This window comes from Anopheles coluzzii, chromosome 3 (genome assembly GCF_943734685.1).
Source record: "Anopheles coluzzii chromosome 3, AcolN3, whole genome shotgun sequence".
NCBI classification, from domain to species: domain Eukaryota; kingdom Metazoa; phylum Arthropoda; class Insecta; order Diptera; family Culicidae; genus Anopheles; species Anopheles coluzzii.
Window position 1 is genome coordinate 91780179 of NC_064671.1, and position 17524 is coordinate 91797702.

At 45.2% G+C, this 17524-nt stretch overlaps 2 protein-coding genes across 10 annotated transcripts in view; one reads left to right on the forward strand and one right to left on the reverse strand.

Annotated features, from left to right (window-relative positions):
- Positions 1 to 377: 377 nt before the first annotated feature.
- LOC120957038 (peptidyl-prolyl cis-trans isomerase Fkbp12) lies at positions 378 to 2433 on the reverse strand. The gene is made up of 3 exons (XM_040378960.2): positions 2325 to 2433; positions 2031 to 2228; positions 378 to 1899 (listed from the first exon to the last, which is right to left on the reverse strand). The coding sequence occupies exons 2-3, from the start codon at positions 2065 to 2067 to the stop codon at positions 1610 to 1612; spliced, it is 327 nt and encodes a 108-aa protein (XP_040234894.1). The 5' UTR covers positions 2068 to 2228; positions 2325 to 2433; the 3' UTR covers positions 378 to 1609.
- Positions 2434 to 3661: 1228 nt separating this feature from the next.
- LOC120958834 (protein 4.1 homolog) overlaps positions 3662 to 17524 on the forward strand; it is a 42212-nt gene continuing 28349 nt past the window's right edge. For 7 of the 9 annotated variants that reach the window (XR_005752093.2, XR_005752099.2, XR_005752100.2 and 4 more), the window contains exons 1-2: positions 3662 to 3776; positions 4672 to 5264. The gene's annotated coding sequence lies outside the window, so the exon portion shown is untranslated. The remainder of the gene's footprint in view (positions 3777 to 4671; positions 5265 to 17524) is intronic. The other 2 variants (XR_005752096.2, XR_005752095.2) reach the window with 2 other exon arrangements.

Genomic DNA, 17524 nt, shown 5'->3' on the forward strand with positions numbered 1-17524 from the left:
GTTCTCATAGCTGTGGGACACTTTATAGACTCTTTCTTGCGTGAAATGAACTTAATGTAATGGGAGTTGGCCTCTATTGCACCCTTGCTGGACAGGAATTTCCAAGGAGCCTGTCCAAAAAGGGTGTCAAGAGTCCAATTACCATCCATATAAAGTTCATTTCCAATATGAAAGAGTCAAGAAAGTGTCCCACAACTATGATAACCCCTGGAATGCCCTGTAATTGAAACAGGAAAGAAAATGGAAGATCTTCATGATGACTCCAAAAGTCCTTCATGAAACAAAGCTGATCCAAGCTGGATGTTAAACGTTTTACCCTCAATCATGGTTTCTTTCGTTTTACAGAACAAAAAATCAATAACAAACGCATGCCCATATTCTGATTTGGTATAGAGTTAATGGTTTATTGAGTGTTTCAGATTCATTTTCACATTGCAGTACCAATGACCGTTGACCAATGATTAGGTTGTAAAGAGAGAGAGAGTTTGGATTGCACATCGACGAGGGTTGGCAGTTACACAGTACACGTACCGCGGGGTGGGCTGGCTGTAGCAGAGTGTAGCCATTTTCTGAGTTACATTTTAAGAGGTGTGGTTGTTTTGCGTTGCCATCCTCGTAAGGAAGGATCATCCCTTGTACTGACGAATAAATATTGCCACTAACGGTGCGCGGTGACATAAATGCTTCCTGGGTTTCTGGGACAACCATATCCAAGCTTAAAAACGAACTAGAAATGCCCTGTTTAATGTGCTAATTTAAAGAGGTACAAGAGAAGAAGATACAGCAAAAACTTTGACAAACATGCTGGACTGCTAGTAGTGTGCTCTCTAGGAAAAATGGAAAGTTCAATTTTTATCATCTCATTATCCATCATCATCTCAATTAGCTCGCAAATGTATGTTCGATTCCACTACGAAAGGAGAGACTTGTTCGTTTGCTTGCAATTATCTTAATTGTATTCCGATCGATTCTCGCGATTTTGATTTCACATTCCGCTCTCGCTATCTCGCTATGTTGTACTACTCTACCGTTCTTCGTCCCCCTCTATTGCTCTTGTTTTTAATAGTTAAATGCAAAATCAGTGCAATTTTGGAATAAGAAAGGGGAAGAAAAAGGCTTATCCTTTCTCTTCTCTTTCGTTGGTGTGCGGGTGAATGTACAATTCATTCGTTTAAAAAAAACACGCTTTTATACGCCAACAAAGACTAGAGGGTTAAAAAAGAGCTTTAGCTAGGAAAAAAACGCCGATTACACAATGATAGGAAGTTCTCTGCTAGGTACGAGATAATGCTGTGGCTGGTTGTTGTTACAGTTTGTGATGAGTCTTCGGAGGCTCGGAAAGATAACAATCTGACTGTTACGACATACGTGATGATAAGAATGTTTAGCTTCTTTTCTTTTTTCGACTAACAAAGGGCAAGAAACGGGTTGGTGGTAGCTGTTTCTTATCTTGCTTTTTGCATCCACATCCAGCCTTCCTTCCTCCTTTATCTCATTCTTCAATTCGGTGCTTCGGTCAATGCATATGTGTTACTGTGTATGTGTGTGATTTGTGTGTGTGTGTTGCATCTGGTAAACGGATGTGAAGCGATTGCTTGCACGCTCCAGTTTATTCTACTCGCAGCAGCTCCACGTCGAAGGTCAACCGAGCGTTCGGTGGGATGACACCCGGGTGGCCACGGCTACCGTAGGCGTAGTCCGGCGAGCACACCAGCTTGGCACGCTGGCCGACCGACATCTGGGCGACGCCTTCGTCCCAGCCGCGGATCACCTCGCCCTTGCCGACCGAGAACTTGAACGGCTTGCCGCGGGTGCGCGACGAATCGAACACCGTGCCATCGTCGAGCGTGCCGGTGTAGTGGACGACCGCCGTTTGACCCGGCTTGGGGAAGGTGGTCTCTAAGGGATGGGAAGAACACCGAGAGGGGAGGGGGAAAGGAAACACACGAAAAATTTCAGCATAAAAAGACGATTAACTCCCAGAATTCGCCACCGCAGCTCAGCGCACACTGGCGCATTCCGATACTTACGGTCACCGTTGGCAATTGGGACAATCTGTACACCCATTTTGCGTTCCTTCTTCTTCCTGCTTGGTTACGGCTTCCTAGCGACAAGGGCACACACGGGCACGGGCTGCAAAATTAGCCGGTCAAGTAGAGGGCTGCACAACTTTCTTTTATTCCACGAAGCTGGAACTGCTGCAAGCGAATGCAATTACGCACTGGTTGCTGCAATTTTTAGAGAGAGAGCAAAGAAATTCCAACACGATGGGTTAGCAAGACTGTGCTGCGAGTGCTTAAAATTTCACACCTAAAATTACACACCGAAATTTCACACGGCTTGAAAAAGAAAATGTCTTCCCTTCTGCGCGTCGATTCACAAAGAACATTTGGGGCAGCACGGATGGACGTCTTGGATGTCAAAAGAGCTGTCAAAATGAGGATTCGAACTGAAGATGTTCGAATTTGAGCATCCAGCGCAAGGATAATGTATTTAGAAGGTTGATTTTTATCGCTTTTGCGGGGCGACATTGTGAGGGACATCTGTCACTCTCTGCATACAAATTTCATTACCCCGCACCACCCCTCCCCGATTTTTATACCGGAGCCCCCGGAAGAGAAATGTCATTTTGCTCTGAACAACTTCACCTTGTCATTTATAACACCTTGATCCAGCGGGAAAATGAATTGCTATATTTTTATATTGAATGGAGGTCGGCTTTCATTCTTCTTCTATTTAGCGTAACGTCCTACGCGATGGTCATGCTTGCCTATACAGGCTTTCGAGACTCTATTTATTACTACGCAGCCGGATCGTCAATCCTTGCTACGGGAAGACGCTCCATTCTAGGCTTGAATCCATGACGGAAATGTTATTAAGTCGTTCGAGTTGACGAATGTACCCCGGGATCACCCCTGCTAGCCGTCTTGTGTGTAAAAATGTGTAACAATAGTTTCTTGATCGATATGATCATAAAAAAGAACCTGGCGTTGCCTTGCTTTCACAAGTCACAAACAGACCAATCGTGAAGCTTCCAAACATATTGCGAAATCGTCGGTTAATTTGTTCAAGCCAACTCAAGCCCTTTTACCCTACCAACCGAAGTCGCATTTTATTAGTTGACCGCCTTTTAGTTGGCATGCTTTGCAGATTAATGTCTGAGTTCAATAAAACAGTTCAATAAAAAGCATGTGTTTTTATGGGAGACCGTTTGAATACAAATGCACTGAAATTTATTGGCCTTTGGAGACAATACTGATCTCAATTTGTGTGAAAAAGGTATGAAAATTTATAAAGCATCCTACCTGAATCAACCTTTCAACAGGCAGGCAATTTAAACTCGTCTAAAGAGTTTTGACTGTTTTTGGTAGAAGAAAAATATCGTAATGATCGTAAAGATGTTTCATCAAACCTCAAGTTTTTAGAATCTTACTGCATTTTTCGCTCATCTTAGTTTTCGCTGAAGTCTGTAAAACAACAAAAGTTATGAAATGTATCTAAAATATATTTTTAGACCGGTATTTTCATTGACGCCCGATAGCTGTCAATTTAGGCGAATCAAATGTTAACTGGGTTACCGGACCGAGCACACGCACACACTCAGACACACTCTCGCACCAGCAAACGTACGCAGCCAGTCCGTGTTGCGCTATGACCGCGTTGCCAGCGACCAAAAAATTATTAACTTCGCGGAACCCGATGAGAGCAGACGTGTCTGTGTCAACCGTGTCGTCGTCGTAGTGGTCGCGCTGAAAATACCGCATAAAGCATTCTATGTAGGTGCAGCATAAAGGGAAAACACAAAAAAAAAACACCTTCGGTTCGGTGGGATTGGGTGTGTGTGTGTGTGGTGCTGTGTGTTATTGGCTGAAGAAAACTCCCTGAAAGCTGTCGGTGAGGCGCGCTTTGTTGGCGAGTGATATTTGAATGCGTTTTATCAGCAGAATGGGGAGAGAAAAAAAATTAACACAAACGTGACAAGTACCTCTGTGTGTGTGTGTGCGTGACAGTGTGCGTTGATAAAACATAAAAGCAACATAAAAATAAGGTGCTGCATGCTAACAGAGAGTGAGAAACAGAGAAGAAGAGCAGGAAAAGGTGGGAAATCGTCCGGTGAAGAAGCCATTTCGCGCATCGGTGTGTTTTGTTGGTAGACATGACGGGATGATTGGGTTGGTGATGGTGGTGGTGCTGCTGTTGACCACCGGTCGCTTGAAAGGGGGAGGGAATTAAAACGGGCAGGTTCGTGGCTTCTACTCCGACTGGGTTTAGTTTGTCTTTCCTTCTTTTTTTTGTAATTCTCGAGCCAAGTGTGTGGACAGTCCAGTGCGTATGTGTTTGTGCTGCGCTTGCCTTCGCCGTCGTCGCCTGCTACCACTGCCACCCATAGATATTAACACGTACGTGTGCCGCACACACAAACACACGACATGATGTTGTGAGGTGGATTTCGAGGGGAGGGTGAGATCGAAACAAAAAAAAAAACCATAGCTTGTGTGTGGTTCCGTTCTGTGAGGGGCTTTTCTTTTTTCTTTTGCTTCTCTTCCCTTAACCGTGTATGAATGGGAAAATTCAAAACTAGTTCCGTGCGTTCGTGTGTCTGTTTTTCTTGTTTGTTTATTAGAGCCGAAATAGAGAAAAAAAAGTTATTTCTTCCACTTCCCGTTCTAGCGAAAAGTGCGTGCGTGTTTGATTAGTGGCGTGTGTGTATCGAGCGAAGGAAAAGTGAAAATTAATCTAAAAAAAACGCGATTGCGTCTTTTCTCCATCTTCCTCTGTCCCTCTTGCTGGTATCTTTCATCCCGTTCGCACCCCGTTCTGTGAAAGGTGCAATTTTCCTCCCAAAGCCTACTGTGAGTGAATGTGTGTATGTGCGTGTATGCAGTGTGTGATTCACGGGGAAAAATAAAACGCACAAAAGGGCACACACAATCGGAAAACCACGCCGGGGCGTTCATAGGAAGGAAACTTACTGTTCCCCGTGTGTGTGTCCCCCTGTGTTGTGCACGACCCTGATTATTATGCACTGTTTTTAGGGGTGAGAAAGTGTATGTGTATGTGTTTGTGTGAACAAGGCACAATAGCGGAAAGCCGTTAACGGAGCGAAGAAAAAAAAAAGAACAACACAACAAGGCCCGTCTGCGGATCTGTTGCCGCTGCTGACATCATCGTGTCATCGTCATCCAACTAATCGTCATCATCAAATAATTTTGAACTGTTCGGTTTCGCCGTGTCGCGTGTCGCACTTTCGCTAACAGCTAAAGGTGAGTTTAAAATTAAAATTACAATTTCTCGTTCAGCAACGATTTGTAGCGCTTAATGTTTCCATCTTAAATTCCACTTCCTTGCCATGCATTTATTCCTTTTTTCGAATGATATATGCGTTCGCTGACGAAGCCGGTGCCGTCTGCATAAAGGTTTGGATGAAAAAATGGGGGATATAAAGAAGAATGGCCCGAAAGAGTGGTCAGCGTGGCAAAGTTACTAAGGGTGTAGAGGTGAGGAGAGGGCGGGTGGGGTTAGTTTTTCGAGAAAGGGGAGAGAAACTGTCTGTGGCAACCAAAGCGGAGCGACCAATAAAGCAAAGTGGAATATCAAATAAGGTGCAGTAAACAAGCAGTCGAGAAACACCACAGACACACACACACACATACTGCAACACTCCAAAATGTGTAAATACACAAACCACCAACAGTGTATCCAAAAAAGAAAGGAGCAGAAGAGAGGCGGTGGCCCATTTTGTGTGGTTGTGTGGAGATTTTGTTCTTTTCGCTTCACCCTTTCTTCTGTGGCGTGGAGCTATGTGAGTGGGTGTGGAGCAGGGGGGAAAAGAAGAGGCTAGGATAGTGTTTGGGGTAGAACTTGACGAAAGCCCCGAAAACCGAAAAGTAGAAAAACTGGTTTTGGCTCCCTCTCTGTCTCTCCCCCCCCCCCCCTCACATGTAACAAAATATACAACACAACAAAACGCAGTGAGCCGCGAAACGCGCGCTGCTGCGGTTGGAATGGTTGGTGCCGGTGACAAGTGTGTAATTATGAAACCGTCCTATGGAATTAATTACATTGTTGCAATTTTTGTCCCAAAATTTCACCCAAAATAGGTTATTTGTCATTTTTCATTATTAACTAAAGAAGAATATTAAGTAATGTCATGTTTGTAGTTTCTAGTGAAAACCCGATACATTTAGTTTAATATTTCAGTCTAATATAGATTATATAAATTTAAACCACTTAAACTCACTTCATCCTCCAATCTGAAAGCTTTCTTTCTAAGAAAAACCAATAAAATAAACATAAAAGTATTACGGTTTCATATTTACACACACCCTGCTGGCTTGCGTTCAAAACACACACCGGCGTGCGCGGCAAACGGCACAACATCATCATCACCATCAAGCGCATTTTGTTCACGGTTTTGTTGTGGGTGGGTGAATACACACAAACGGCCCCGACCACAGATCGAGCGCAACGATCCCTCCTCTTCCCTCCTCTCCCGAGGGCGTTGTACAATAATAATTCGTTATTTCATTTCAAACCCTCTTTCTTAACATTATTCCTTCACCAGGAAGGGATTGGAGGGGATGCGGGGGATGGAGAGGCACAAGACTTACCTGGTCTGGTGCGACTGCATTTGTATTTGTGCGATCGCTGACCAACCGGTTCGAGAGCGCGATCAAGCCTCGTTGGTGTGTGGATGGGGAGCACCGTTTTTTGAATTCTTTCCGTTGGAACCGGCATCCAAGAATGAGGCCAAACAGCATCACCACCACCACTACCACCAATACCACCGAATGGTTCAGTGATTGGCTGCGGCGGTGACTTCGTGCTCTTCTCCAACGCGCGGTGTGCTTCAGATACAGGCGGAAAACGGAAATGGTTTCCCCTGGTGGTTGTTGCTAAATGCCGTGAGAGGAGAGGTCTACTAAGTGCAACAGCGCTCTAACACACACTCACACACATATACCCGTGCAAGTGCACCTGGGCGTGATGCACCGGAAACCGGAAACGATAAATAGCCAGCGTTTGAAAGAGTTATGCTTTTTTACAAGAAACCACAGACAGGTTTTTAGCGCCATCGGGCATAATGTGTGTAGCGAGTTTCTGGGTCATTTCAAAGTTCGACAAAAAAGAAGATACAAATTAAAACATTGTTCCATAGTTAAATGTTTTAAAGACTTCGTTTTTATTTGTTTCAAAGATTGGAGAATTTCAACCTTAAACATTTATGTGCCTCCAATGCGGATACATGGTCAAAATGTAACGGAAATCATAACATGAAATACAAGCTTCTCCCGTGCGCTCTGCCGCATCGTGCCCATACCTTGGCTGGTGCCCTTGGGACACCCGCGAGCATCCTGTGACAGCGGCACATCGGGAAAGAAAAATGTCTTCAGGGGCGAAAAGGTTACTCCCGAAAATTGCTCCCCAAACGTGGATGCCACAACGCCCCCAACACGTCCGCCAGAGGATGATGCTTTGGCGCGGAAGATAAACTTTCCTGACACTGACACTTCCGACATTGGCAGCAACAGAGGCACGTTACAGAGAAGCGCAACTGGGGCTTTCCGATATCCAATCTCTCCAATGGAGGGGTTCGGAAGGGTTTGGGAAACGTCGGCGTGAAAGGAAGGATAGAATTTCCCAGCTCGGATATACTTTCGCTCGCGCGCGTGTCTGTGTCTGGTGTAAAGTGTGAAATTTATGTCTCTTTACCTTCCAGCGGCCACTTCCGCACGATGGTGGTGGATGGATGTGAGGGCATGCCAATGCGGGAACACTCCCAAATGCGGGTAAAAATAACAGGGAAAAGGCAGAATGTGTATTTATTCTTTTGTTTGGAAAGCAACTGCAGTGTGTGTGTGTTGGAAAGGGCTTAAAGCAGGGACATAAGGAGTTAGTTTTAGTGTGGTGCTTTCTGTTAGCAGACTGCCAGTCACAACTATACCTGTACATGTTTGCTTATGTAGCAATAATTGTGTAAAAAGTTACAAGAAAAGCGTGCAGATCTGTAAAATAAAGGCATACATTGAAGTGATGAAGTGAAAAAGAGGACCTAACACTAGGAATAGTGGTCAGTTTTGCTCCAATTGCTATGAATATGCCAATAAGTAATACTCCAATGCTTAAAACAAATATCCTCAATGTCCCCAATGCTTCTCAACGTCCCTGAATGTCCTAAGGTCCTCAACATCGTCTAGCACAACCTCTGAATAATGAATAAAGCCAGCAATTTTCACTTTCTGTCTGTCCCTTTGCCTACAACTTGCCAACTATCGCCCATAATCAGTTAATTTTCGCTCGTTCCAACAAAAAAACGCCCCTTAATGCCTGAGGCGACGTCCAGCTTCGTGTGCAGCGGCAGTGTACTATAATTTCCCCCGCCCATACCCTCATTCTCACTGTCAACACGCACCACTTTTCAGTAGATAGCACCAAAGGGAAAGGTTCTGTAATGGAAAAAGAAAACAGGAACCAGAGTTTCCTTCTTTTGCTGTAAGCCTTTCGACCGATGGCCAATAGCTTCAACTAGCGAGAATTTGTGTAAGTGCTAGGGGGATGTATTTGTCATGTGGCGCCAGCATGTTGGAGGTTTTGACGACGGCGAGTCTCGGCAAGCGTTCTTCCGTCGCGCCTATCGTCTGACAGACAAAAACTTACACACCCTGTGGGGATGTACATTTTTGGGAAGTTGGGGAGCGTTGGTCGCCCAAACATACAACCACCAACAGTAGTTCCCGTTGGAGCTCCCCGTGTGCTTGATTATAGACCGCCAGTTCCGGATCAGGGGGGGTAGTACAGTGACTCCTCTGTCTCTGTGGTTGGTTGGTGCTTGGAGCGCCCAGTGGCTTAGGAAGTCCAGAAATAGAATCCCCGCTGGTAGCTACCCCGTTTTGGGTCATAGATAGATTGGAAATGGGTTTCCCCGTTTCTGTTTTGGACGCCCTGTCGATGATGGCGTCCCGCGGGACGACGTGCATGATGCTAATTGGCCCTTAAATACCTCAAAACCGAACCGTCCCAGTCTTCCTAATGAAGATTCCAATTTGAGAACTCACAGTAGGGAGCAGTAATAGTTTGTTGGGTGAAGCAAAAATGTGAAGATATGACGCAGCTGACATTTTAGGGAGAGGTAGTGCGTACAGCACCGTGTGGTGTTGTTGGTGGACGAGGTTATTCACCTGTAATTATCAAACACACAGCTCCTTGGGTGTGATGTAGGTGGGAAGGAAGAAAGGGAATAAAGAGAGAAAAAGAACTCTACAGGTGCACATGCTCATAAACCTTTCTTTCCTTTCCACTCTTCTAAGATACATCACAGCTGAAGAAAAGGGGAACATATTTTTTTGGGGAAAGTACATAGACCCCTTCATTGTTCTAGCTTTTTTACCCTCTAAACCCTTTCACCATCGTTGTGGAACGACGGTAGCAGGTTAGCAGTGAAACAAAGCGAACATGGGTGCCAGAGCAAGCATAATGTTAGGGTGTGGTTCCTCCACGTTGCCCCCGCGTGGTGCTATATGACACGTGTCTCTAGGCGTTTTATGAGGAACTAAGCGGCGTGGTCTTTTCCAACATTTACGACGTTGTTTCGTACAAAATTGCCTAAACCTGTTTTTAATCACAATTTCACCGTTAACCTGTGTGCGTTCTACCTTGTTTTACATCAGATTGTGGAACACACGTTTCCTCAGGTCGAAGTTTGGAACTTCAAATTTAGCTTTTACGACCTTTGTACATTGGTCTTGGAGATTGTTGACTCCCTTTGATACATTAATCGCTGACATCTTCCTAATATCGTATTACATTTATTAGAAGAACTTTGGTGACCTAAATAACTTGACATTGGCTAGAATTGCTGTCGTGTGGCTAACAGCACATTGGAAAGAATTTCCAGACAGCACGACCACTACCACAGAATACATGTGCAAACGATATATCCAATCGGATATGTGGTGTGTAGTGTGAATAGTAAAATAAAAGATGACATAATGTTTGCAGCTGTGTACGCGCAGTTTGCTTCTTTTTTTGTTTTTGCTCGCATCATCCAATGATACTCACGGTCAGTCACGCTAACGCCATCCACAAACGCGCGCTAAAAGCATCGATAGGAGAGGGTATATGGTGGTCGTCTCCGTCCGCCAGATGTTTGAGTCAGCGGCGGCATCATTTGACAACTTGTTAGTCTGAGCTACGCTCTCGTCTATTTGTGTGTGTGTGTGTGTGTGTGTGTGTGTGTGTGTGTGTGTGTGTGTGTTAGTGTGTCGCGAGGCGAACTATCGAGTGGGGCCTTTAAACCTGGCCACTGGGGGACATTGACAGGTGGGCGAGGGGTGCTGCTGACCCGCCGCAGATCGGAATCTGCTGTTGGCGCTTGGTCGCCAGAGTGTAGATCGTTTTTGTTAGTGATCGTGTGACAATATTGGGCGGCGGCAGCAGCGAAACAACCTTCTCACGCAGACAACGGTAGAAATGTTGCGTTGCGCGTGTGTTTTCACAGCGCTTTTGCGCGACCGCACCTTTTCGTCCGTCAGTTGCGTTAGATCTGGTGGCACCAATACAAACACACACACACGTGTCTCGTTGGGGGGAAAGAATGCAATGTGGAATTGTAGGTTTGTTGGGATTTGAGTCATTCCTTGGGGAGGTAGGTGCTGACGGACAGATAGTTTTGGGCGTTAGATGATACCATTAGAGCTGAGAAAAGAGCTTGGTCCTTCGAACCGGATTAACATCATATTCTTACCCATAAAAATCAATTCCCAAACATCATTTTACTCCTCTGTGAGTACCCAAGTAACATTTTCCTAATTAGAAGCGTTTAAGCACAAACCGTAATGAAAGTACAGAAACAATGCGCGTTTTATCCTAATCTTTGTGCTTCTTGTTCCGTAGCATAAAGCCGTTATTTTTGAATTTCTTTTCTTCTTAATTTGAAGTCGAAAAACGAGACGCCTTAACGACTCCGTTTTTAATGCTGTTAAACGCTAAGTGGTGAAAAACAAAAGAATAATCAAACTTCAAATCGTTTTGTGATCGTTGAACTATCCCCCTCTTTCTCTCTGTTTCAAAGTATTACAAATTTTGCATGTGAAAAAAACGGGCCCGCTTGTTCTCGCCCAAGTAATGCGTCGTGCTCACACTTGAAAACACACAATCCTCTTAAGTGCATTGAATGGCGTACTAGGCCCGCTCTACACCCCAAAGTGCACCGGAGCATAAACCACGTACTTCATTTTGTCTGACATTGGTGTCGGTCGGATGGTGTAGTCTGCAGGCAGGGGGTTGCTGGGGGGAGGAAGCCTATTGTTCCGTGGCCATTTCAATCAGCACTCACCGCCACCCGCGGGGTAGCCCCCGATGGGGACAGCTTTCCCGGGAGTCTTGGTGGTGCTGGTGCTGCTATTGTGAATAACGGTCAATGCTCACACACACACACAATAAAAAACGGCTTCTAGTTGCACCGATTGCACGCGGTTAAGTGCATTTTATTTTGCCATTATTCCATCCGTCCGGTTCGGATTCGACGCCGGCGAGAAAAAGGCTCTCACAGCTCGGCAGGGTGTATTCTCGTCCTCCTGGGAAGAGGAGGGGGGGGGGGGGGGGGAGTGGATGAAGGTGTTATTAGTTGCGATTGGCAGGCGAGTGCCTTCGCGTGCCAAAGCCTGGACAGTGTGGCGTGTGCTGTATTGTGGTGGTATCGGAACACAATTGTTTTGCCATATAACATGCTGAGGGAGAGGAGGCATGATGAAGTTGCCGCAGCTCACCACTGATCGGTATTCGGATCAATCGGTGGTCTGTCTATTGGGACGTGGTTTATTTCCTCCGAGGCTATTGAGCTGTTTCCTTCTCGGGATGATTGGAATAGTTGTGCAGCTGATAGTAAAAAGCTGATTGCAACTGGGGTGTAATAGTGGGGAATTGAAATGTATTGATTCGACATAGAAAGTGTGTTCGATTGAGTGCTGGATGCTGCTGTGTATCTTTTGTATGATAATGTACAGCTGCTTAAGTGATTGTCCAATAAAATCATTTTATCTTAATTAATTCTCTCTTGAATCTGAAATCCTTGAACCTCATCACAAGCATTTTGACTTGGATACCTAAACGTCCAACTTTGAGGCTAGAATGAGCAATGAATTTCGTTGAGATTTGAACCTGTCCTGGATTTTCAGAGCGAATTATTTGACAGCATGCTTCAGATTACACTATTGCTGGTGGTCATATGGGGATCCATTAAGTTTGCACTTAAATCAAGTTATGTTTTATAGCATTATCATCTATTGGCGTTTCCTTTTCCAAGACGCTTACGCTTAGTATCCGATTCCGCTACCATCTTTTCAAAATCTTTGAAACTATACATTGTCTTTAAGCAATCTTCCATTTGTTTAAGAGACCACCGGAGAACTTTATTTCCGCCATCGCGAACGTTAGTCTTTCGGCAGCAATTGACGGTGTGTTGCGTATGTGGTAGCGAACTTTCGATTTGCTGAATCAAATTCAATTACGGACCCGACCGGAATACGAACGAGCTTCCCCGTTCCCCTCTTCCCCACCAACCACTGTTGGTTACTCCACTCCAAAGAAGATCGCGCACAAGCTTCATCCAGCAACTGTGTGCTGGCTTGATTGCTATAAAATACTGGAGAAACACCCTCTGCGCACCAGCGAAGAAGAAATGAAATGTTATTTTCCTTTTTGCGCGTGCTTGCGTTTCTCTGTCCCAAAGAAGAACCCCTCGATTCTCCCGCGTGTGCACTAAATTCGACAGTGAGCAAATGGTCTATCGCATGATGTCATACTGTCCCGAGAACACCATCATCACCATACCAGTTTTCTGCCTGATGCTGATGATGTTGATGATGATGATGCTGCTGCTGCTGCTGATGGTGTCATACTGGTTTGTGGCCTCGAAGGCGAAGATCGTCATTGCACCATTTGCTCGTCCTCTCTGAGAAAGGGAAGGGTGACCGGGCCAAAGTTGCAAAACGCCTCCCCAAATGTTGATGTGTGTGAGTGTGTAGGCAAAGTTGAAAAGCTAATAAAAAAGAAGAACAAACATCGTCGCAACCTAGAACACCGCACGGCAGCGCTCCCCTCCGTCGTCTATTCCGCCTCCCAAAAGATGAAACAAACTTACATCTGAATATAGATGAAAATTGTGTCAAACGAGAGAGAGAGACCCAAGGCGACCCCAAGCGAGACCTTTCCACGCCGTTTTGGACTCACACTCGGCAAATAGTATTATTGTTTGAGGTGCGGTGACGATGTATTTCGATGCTACTTTAGTGTGCGCTCAAGAAAGTTAGATACACACTCGGGCCACACCCAGGCAGAACTGCGTTGCTGCAAGTGAGTTAGAGCATTGGGGTGTCCGCCGTTCCCTACCCATTGCAGGTGAGTGGTGTGGCGAGTGTGATACGAGCAAAGTTTTTTTGTTGTTGCGAAAGCCCATTGCCCGATGTCATCTCTCGATGTCATCTTTCGCTGATTTCAATCAAACGTCGTTAATTGGAGTTGATTGGACGGCAAGTTGAAAGTGGTGATGCGCATTTGGGCGGAATAGAACAGAATAGAAGTTTAATGTTTTACGGTCAATTTGAAGTCGGTCAATTTGGAATGCATCAACTGCTAAATTCTTACACTGTTTGAAGGATTTAAAGTGGTGCCCTTGTACTAATTGGTCTATTCGCGTAACTGATACGACCGGCTTAAGGCCAATTCGGCGAACAAAGTCTAGATCCTCAACAGTTGTTTGCAATATTTTACTACTTTTTATGACAAGTGTTCATCCAGATTCTAGGTCTAAACCCTTATCTCCAATTTTAATAGGCTTCAATCCCAGTTTTACTACCCGTTTGGTAGACGACGATAGAATACCTAGCAAACATTATTGCACATAATGACACATTGCTGCATCTGCTGTCATTCTGGCTTTCCTGAAACTCTCTGCCAACATTCCTAAATCGACAGTCGCCATTCTTTTGCTCATCAGTCACCCATCCCGGGGGCGGGGAAATATTGTGGACCCAATTGAGAACGTGGACAGGGAGGAAGAAATGGGCGCGCGCAGTCTATGGGTTTTTGTTGTTATGATGGCATCATCAAAACCCTTTCCCCCCCCCCCCCCCCCCCCCCAACAAAACATCCCCAAGAGATCATGCTTAAGTGTAGCTGTTGAGGCAATGGTAAAAAAACGACGACAACGACCGTTTGTTTTGCATGTCTGAGGACCAGAATGTCATAGCGTGTCGTTGTTTTCGTCGTCGTCGTCGTAACCCGTTGGAGAGAGAAAGAAGAGTGCACAACGTGTTCCTGTTCGGGGTTTCATTAAGCATTCCTTCGACGTGCTTTGGTGGTGTGCCGTTTGTTTTCTTCGTGGTGAAGTTCATTAAAAAATTCTACTCCACACTCTCTCTCGCCCCGGTGGTGACATCCTGTCCGACGATGCTAAAGGAGCCACCTGTTCGAGACAGACACGATGGTGGTGATGGTGGTGGTTGCCCACTTCACTTGTAGCCAGTGAATGGTTGCTTCCCTTGTGTGTGCATTAACCAGTGGCACTGGGTGTGGGGGTACAGCAGGATGAATGGGATAGCTGTCACTTGAAGCACAAAAAATCTCGCCAACACGATAATCGGCTCCGCCGCGCTGGATGGGTTTGTGGGCCATTTGAATGCGCTTTGTGTGTTTGTGCTCATTATGCTATAAATTTATGTTTCCCCTTTGCAAAGGAGGTTGAGTGTCCGAGAAGACGGCTACTAAGACATCATCTCCGCATAACTGAAGATGATTGCGTGTGCGTAGGAGTTGTAGGGTCTTGTACTACCTCCACAGAGAGAGAGATGGTGCATCATAAATTCCCCACAACATTCGCTTCCCGATCTACGCTTTCCTATGCTCAAACCACCCTTCCTTTTCCCATTTAGAATTGCGTTTCATAAGTATGCATCAGCCAGCGAACCTCGTGTGTCATAAATTATGAAATTCTTTGCCTCTACTTCCTTCTCTCTTGTCCTTATCTCAGTTCTCGGTTGGAGTTTTTGTTGCGTTATGAATAACATTTCTCCTCACGCACGTTATTACACGCACGCTTAATTTCTTGTGCGTTTTTGTTCGGCTCTTTTCTTTAAACGCTTTAAACGCCTTCCCGTTTCTTCAGCTGAATGCATATAATTATCACCCGCTACCATCAGAAAAGCACAGCGAGAGACATTGGCAGTGAGAGAGTGAGACAGAGAAACTAATAATCTAGGCGTCAAATGAGACACAGACGCATTCCTACATCAACCGAAGCGAAATGAAATAAGGACCGAGCCGTCACGTCGTCGTCACCTCTTGTGTACGGATTAGAAAATCCAACTTGTGACGTGTTAAAAACGGAAAGATGAATTTGAACATTCAAGAAGTGAAAAATGGAAACTCTTTCTCTATTATGACACAGGCAGCAAGTTTGTCCCGTCCCTAACGTTTTCGAACCAACGTTGCTTCAAGCCAAGACCGCGTCGGGTCGAGTCGCGAGCGGCCTCTAATGCCTCTGTGTCAGCAGCAAATGTCATTCTATATCTAGGACAGCAAAAAAAAAAAGGAAAAGCTTTTTCCTCTGTGTGTGGAAGTTGTCGGTGTTTGATTGTTTTCATATTAAGTTACAAAATAAACAAACGGTCGCAGCACCGCACAAAACACACACAGACTGGGCTTGCGCAAAGATTCTAATGCAATTTTTGCTTGCGTTGCTCCGTTGCTGCTTGTTTGCTCATGTTCATCCTATAAAGGTGTCAGATGTTACGCTCGGCGTCATAGTTTGATGAATGTTTTATTTGTTGTACGGCGTAATAGTTGTGTTGTTTGAATTATTGCTTTCACTATCTGTTTAGTAAACATTTTACGACAACTTTCAAATCATTCAAATATGTTTTTATAACAGAATTGATGTGGCTACGATCTGTGTTAGTTTCAATCAGCGTAGTACCTTTATTTACTTTAGATTTCTGCATTGCTTGCTCAAGAACTCTCATCCATCGCAAACGGGAAATTTGCACCAAACACACGTTGACATTGCGCCTTACCTTACCCACCCATGCGCCTCTCACCAAAACCGCCCCATTCCAGTAAGTAAACTGACAGGGTGTGATTCAATTGAACCTTCAAAAGCCATTTGCCGGCTCTGGCGAAGCTTTCATTGATTGCTCAAGCAAAGATATCAATTTCTCCTAGGTAAAGTCACCCGATGTGTCTTCCAAAGAAAGGGAACGGGGGGCAATCTAATTTGCAACCGGAAGGAAGGAAGGCAAGCTTAAACTCCTCACCACGCCTCAGCTCAGGAGGAGTGAACTCTCTCAGCCGCGCATTCATTTCCTTATTCCGTGTCATCGCGCGACCGAATCAGTCGGCTGTGTTGCTATGAAAGAGGTGTTCCGTTTGAAGTGGGATGGAAACTCAATTTTGCCGTTGCGATTGATGATCCATGGCAATGATGATGATGGGCAAGGTGTGTGGGTCGGGATGTGTCCTAATTTAATGTTCCCCCTTTGTGCTCTTCTCCTTTGCCCTTCCTGCACCACTGGAAAGTGTGGCATTAATGGGAAGCTCTCTGCGTCTATTTAACGACACAACACACCGCGTCGTAATTGGAAGGTGAAAAAGCAATGACATTTTTCAAGCACGATTGAGCAAATATTGATCATCATCATCCAGCTCGACGAGAGAGCCTAGACGATAAAATGAGGGCTGGTTTTTATTTACTGCAAAGTTTATATTATTTAAGGTAATTAACCCATTATTGGAGTATCCACTGTACTCACTACCAAAGAGAGGTATAAGGCATTTGTTCAACAACCAGTGGGAAATGTCCTGCTCTCTGCTAAAGCCGATGGTGGTAGGATGAGATCATCGCTCCGGCAAACTGCACGACCGAATCGAACAGAATCGGTGGATGATGTAATTACGAGTTGACCGAACCACCGAGCTGCTGTTACTGCCGGACAGCAGGCAGCGCACGGATCGGGAAGCGGCGAGTGGAGAGGTGAGGTTTTGTGATTTAAAGCCACTGTCGTTATTACATTTTGAACAAATTACCAAGAATATCGATCGACTCAAACGTGCAAGGGAGACGTCATTTTTTCAGTTCGCTTGAAGTTGATTCACACATCCAGATTACGCTCAAGTGGGCTCCTCACATAGCTTGTATGCGTGGGGCAAAAGCACAACAGTGCATTAGTGGTGTGCCATTAGTTTAACAGTACTAGGAGAGAGAGAACAATCACTTTTCTTTCCCTTGCCCTATTTTAATATTTTCTTGGGCGTTTTTACTTCACAAGCATTTGAACCAGTTGTTGGTGCTGTGGATGCAATTGTTTTCTCGGTTGCCCATTTACTGCACCAGAAGCTCTGACGGATGCCCGGAGATGCCCGTTCCCGTGCAACACCAACCACACATGTGTATGGGGGAAGGTGACCCGGTCTAGTGCACTCTCGCACAGTTGCACACTTGCACGTATCATAAATTTTAAGCACGTTGCAG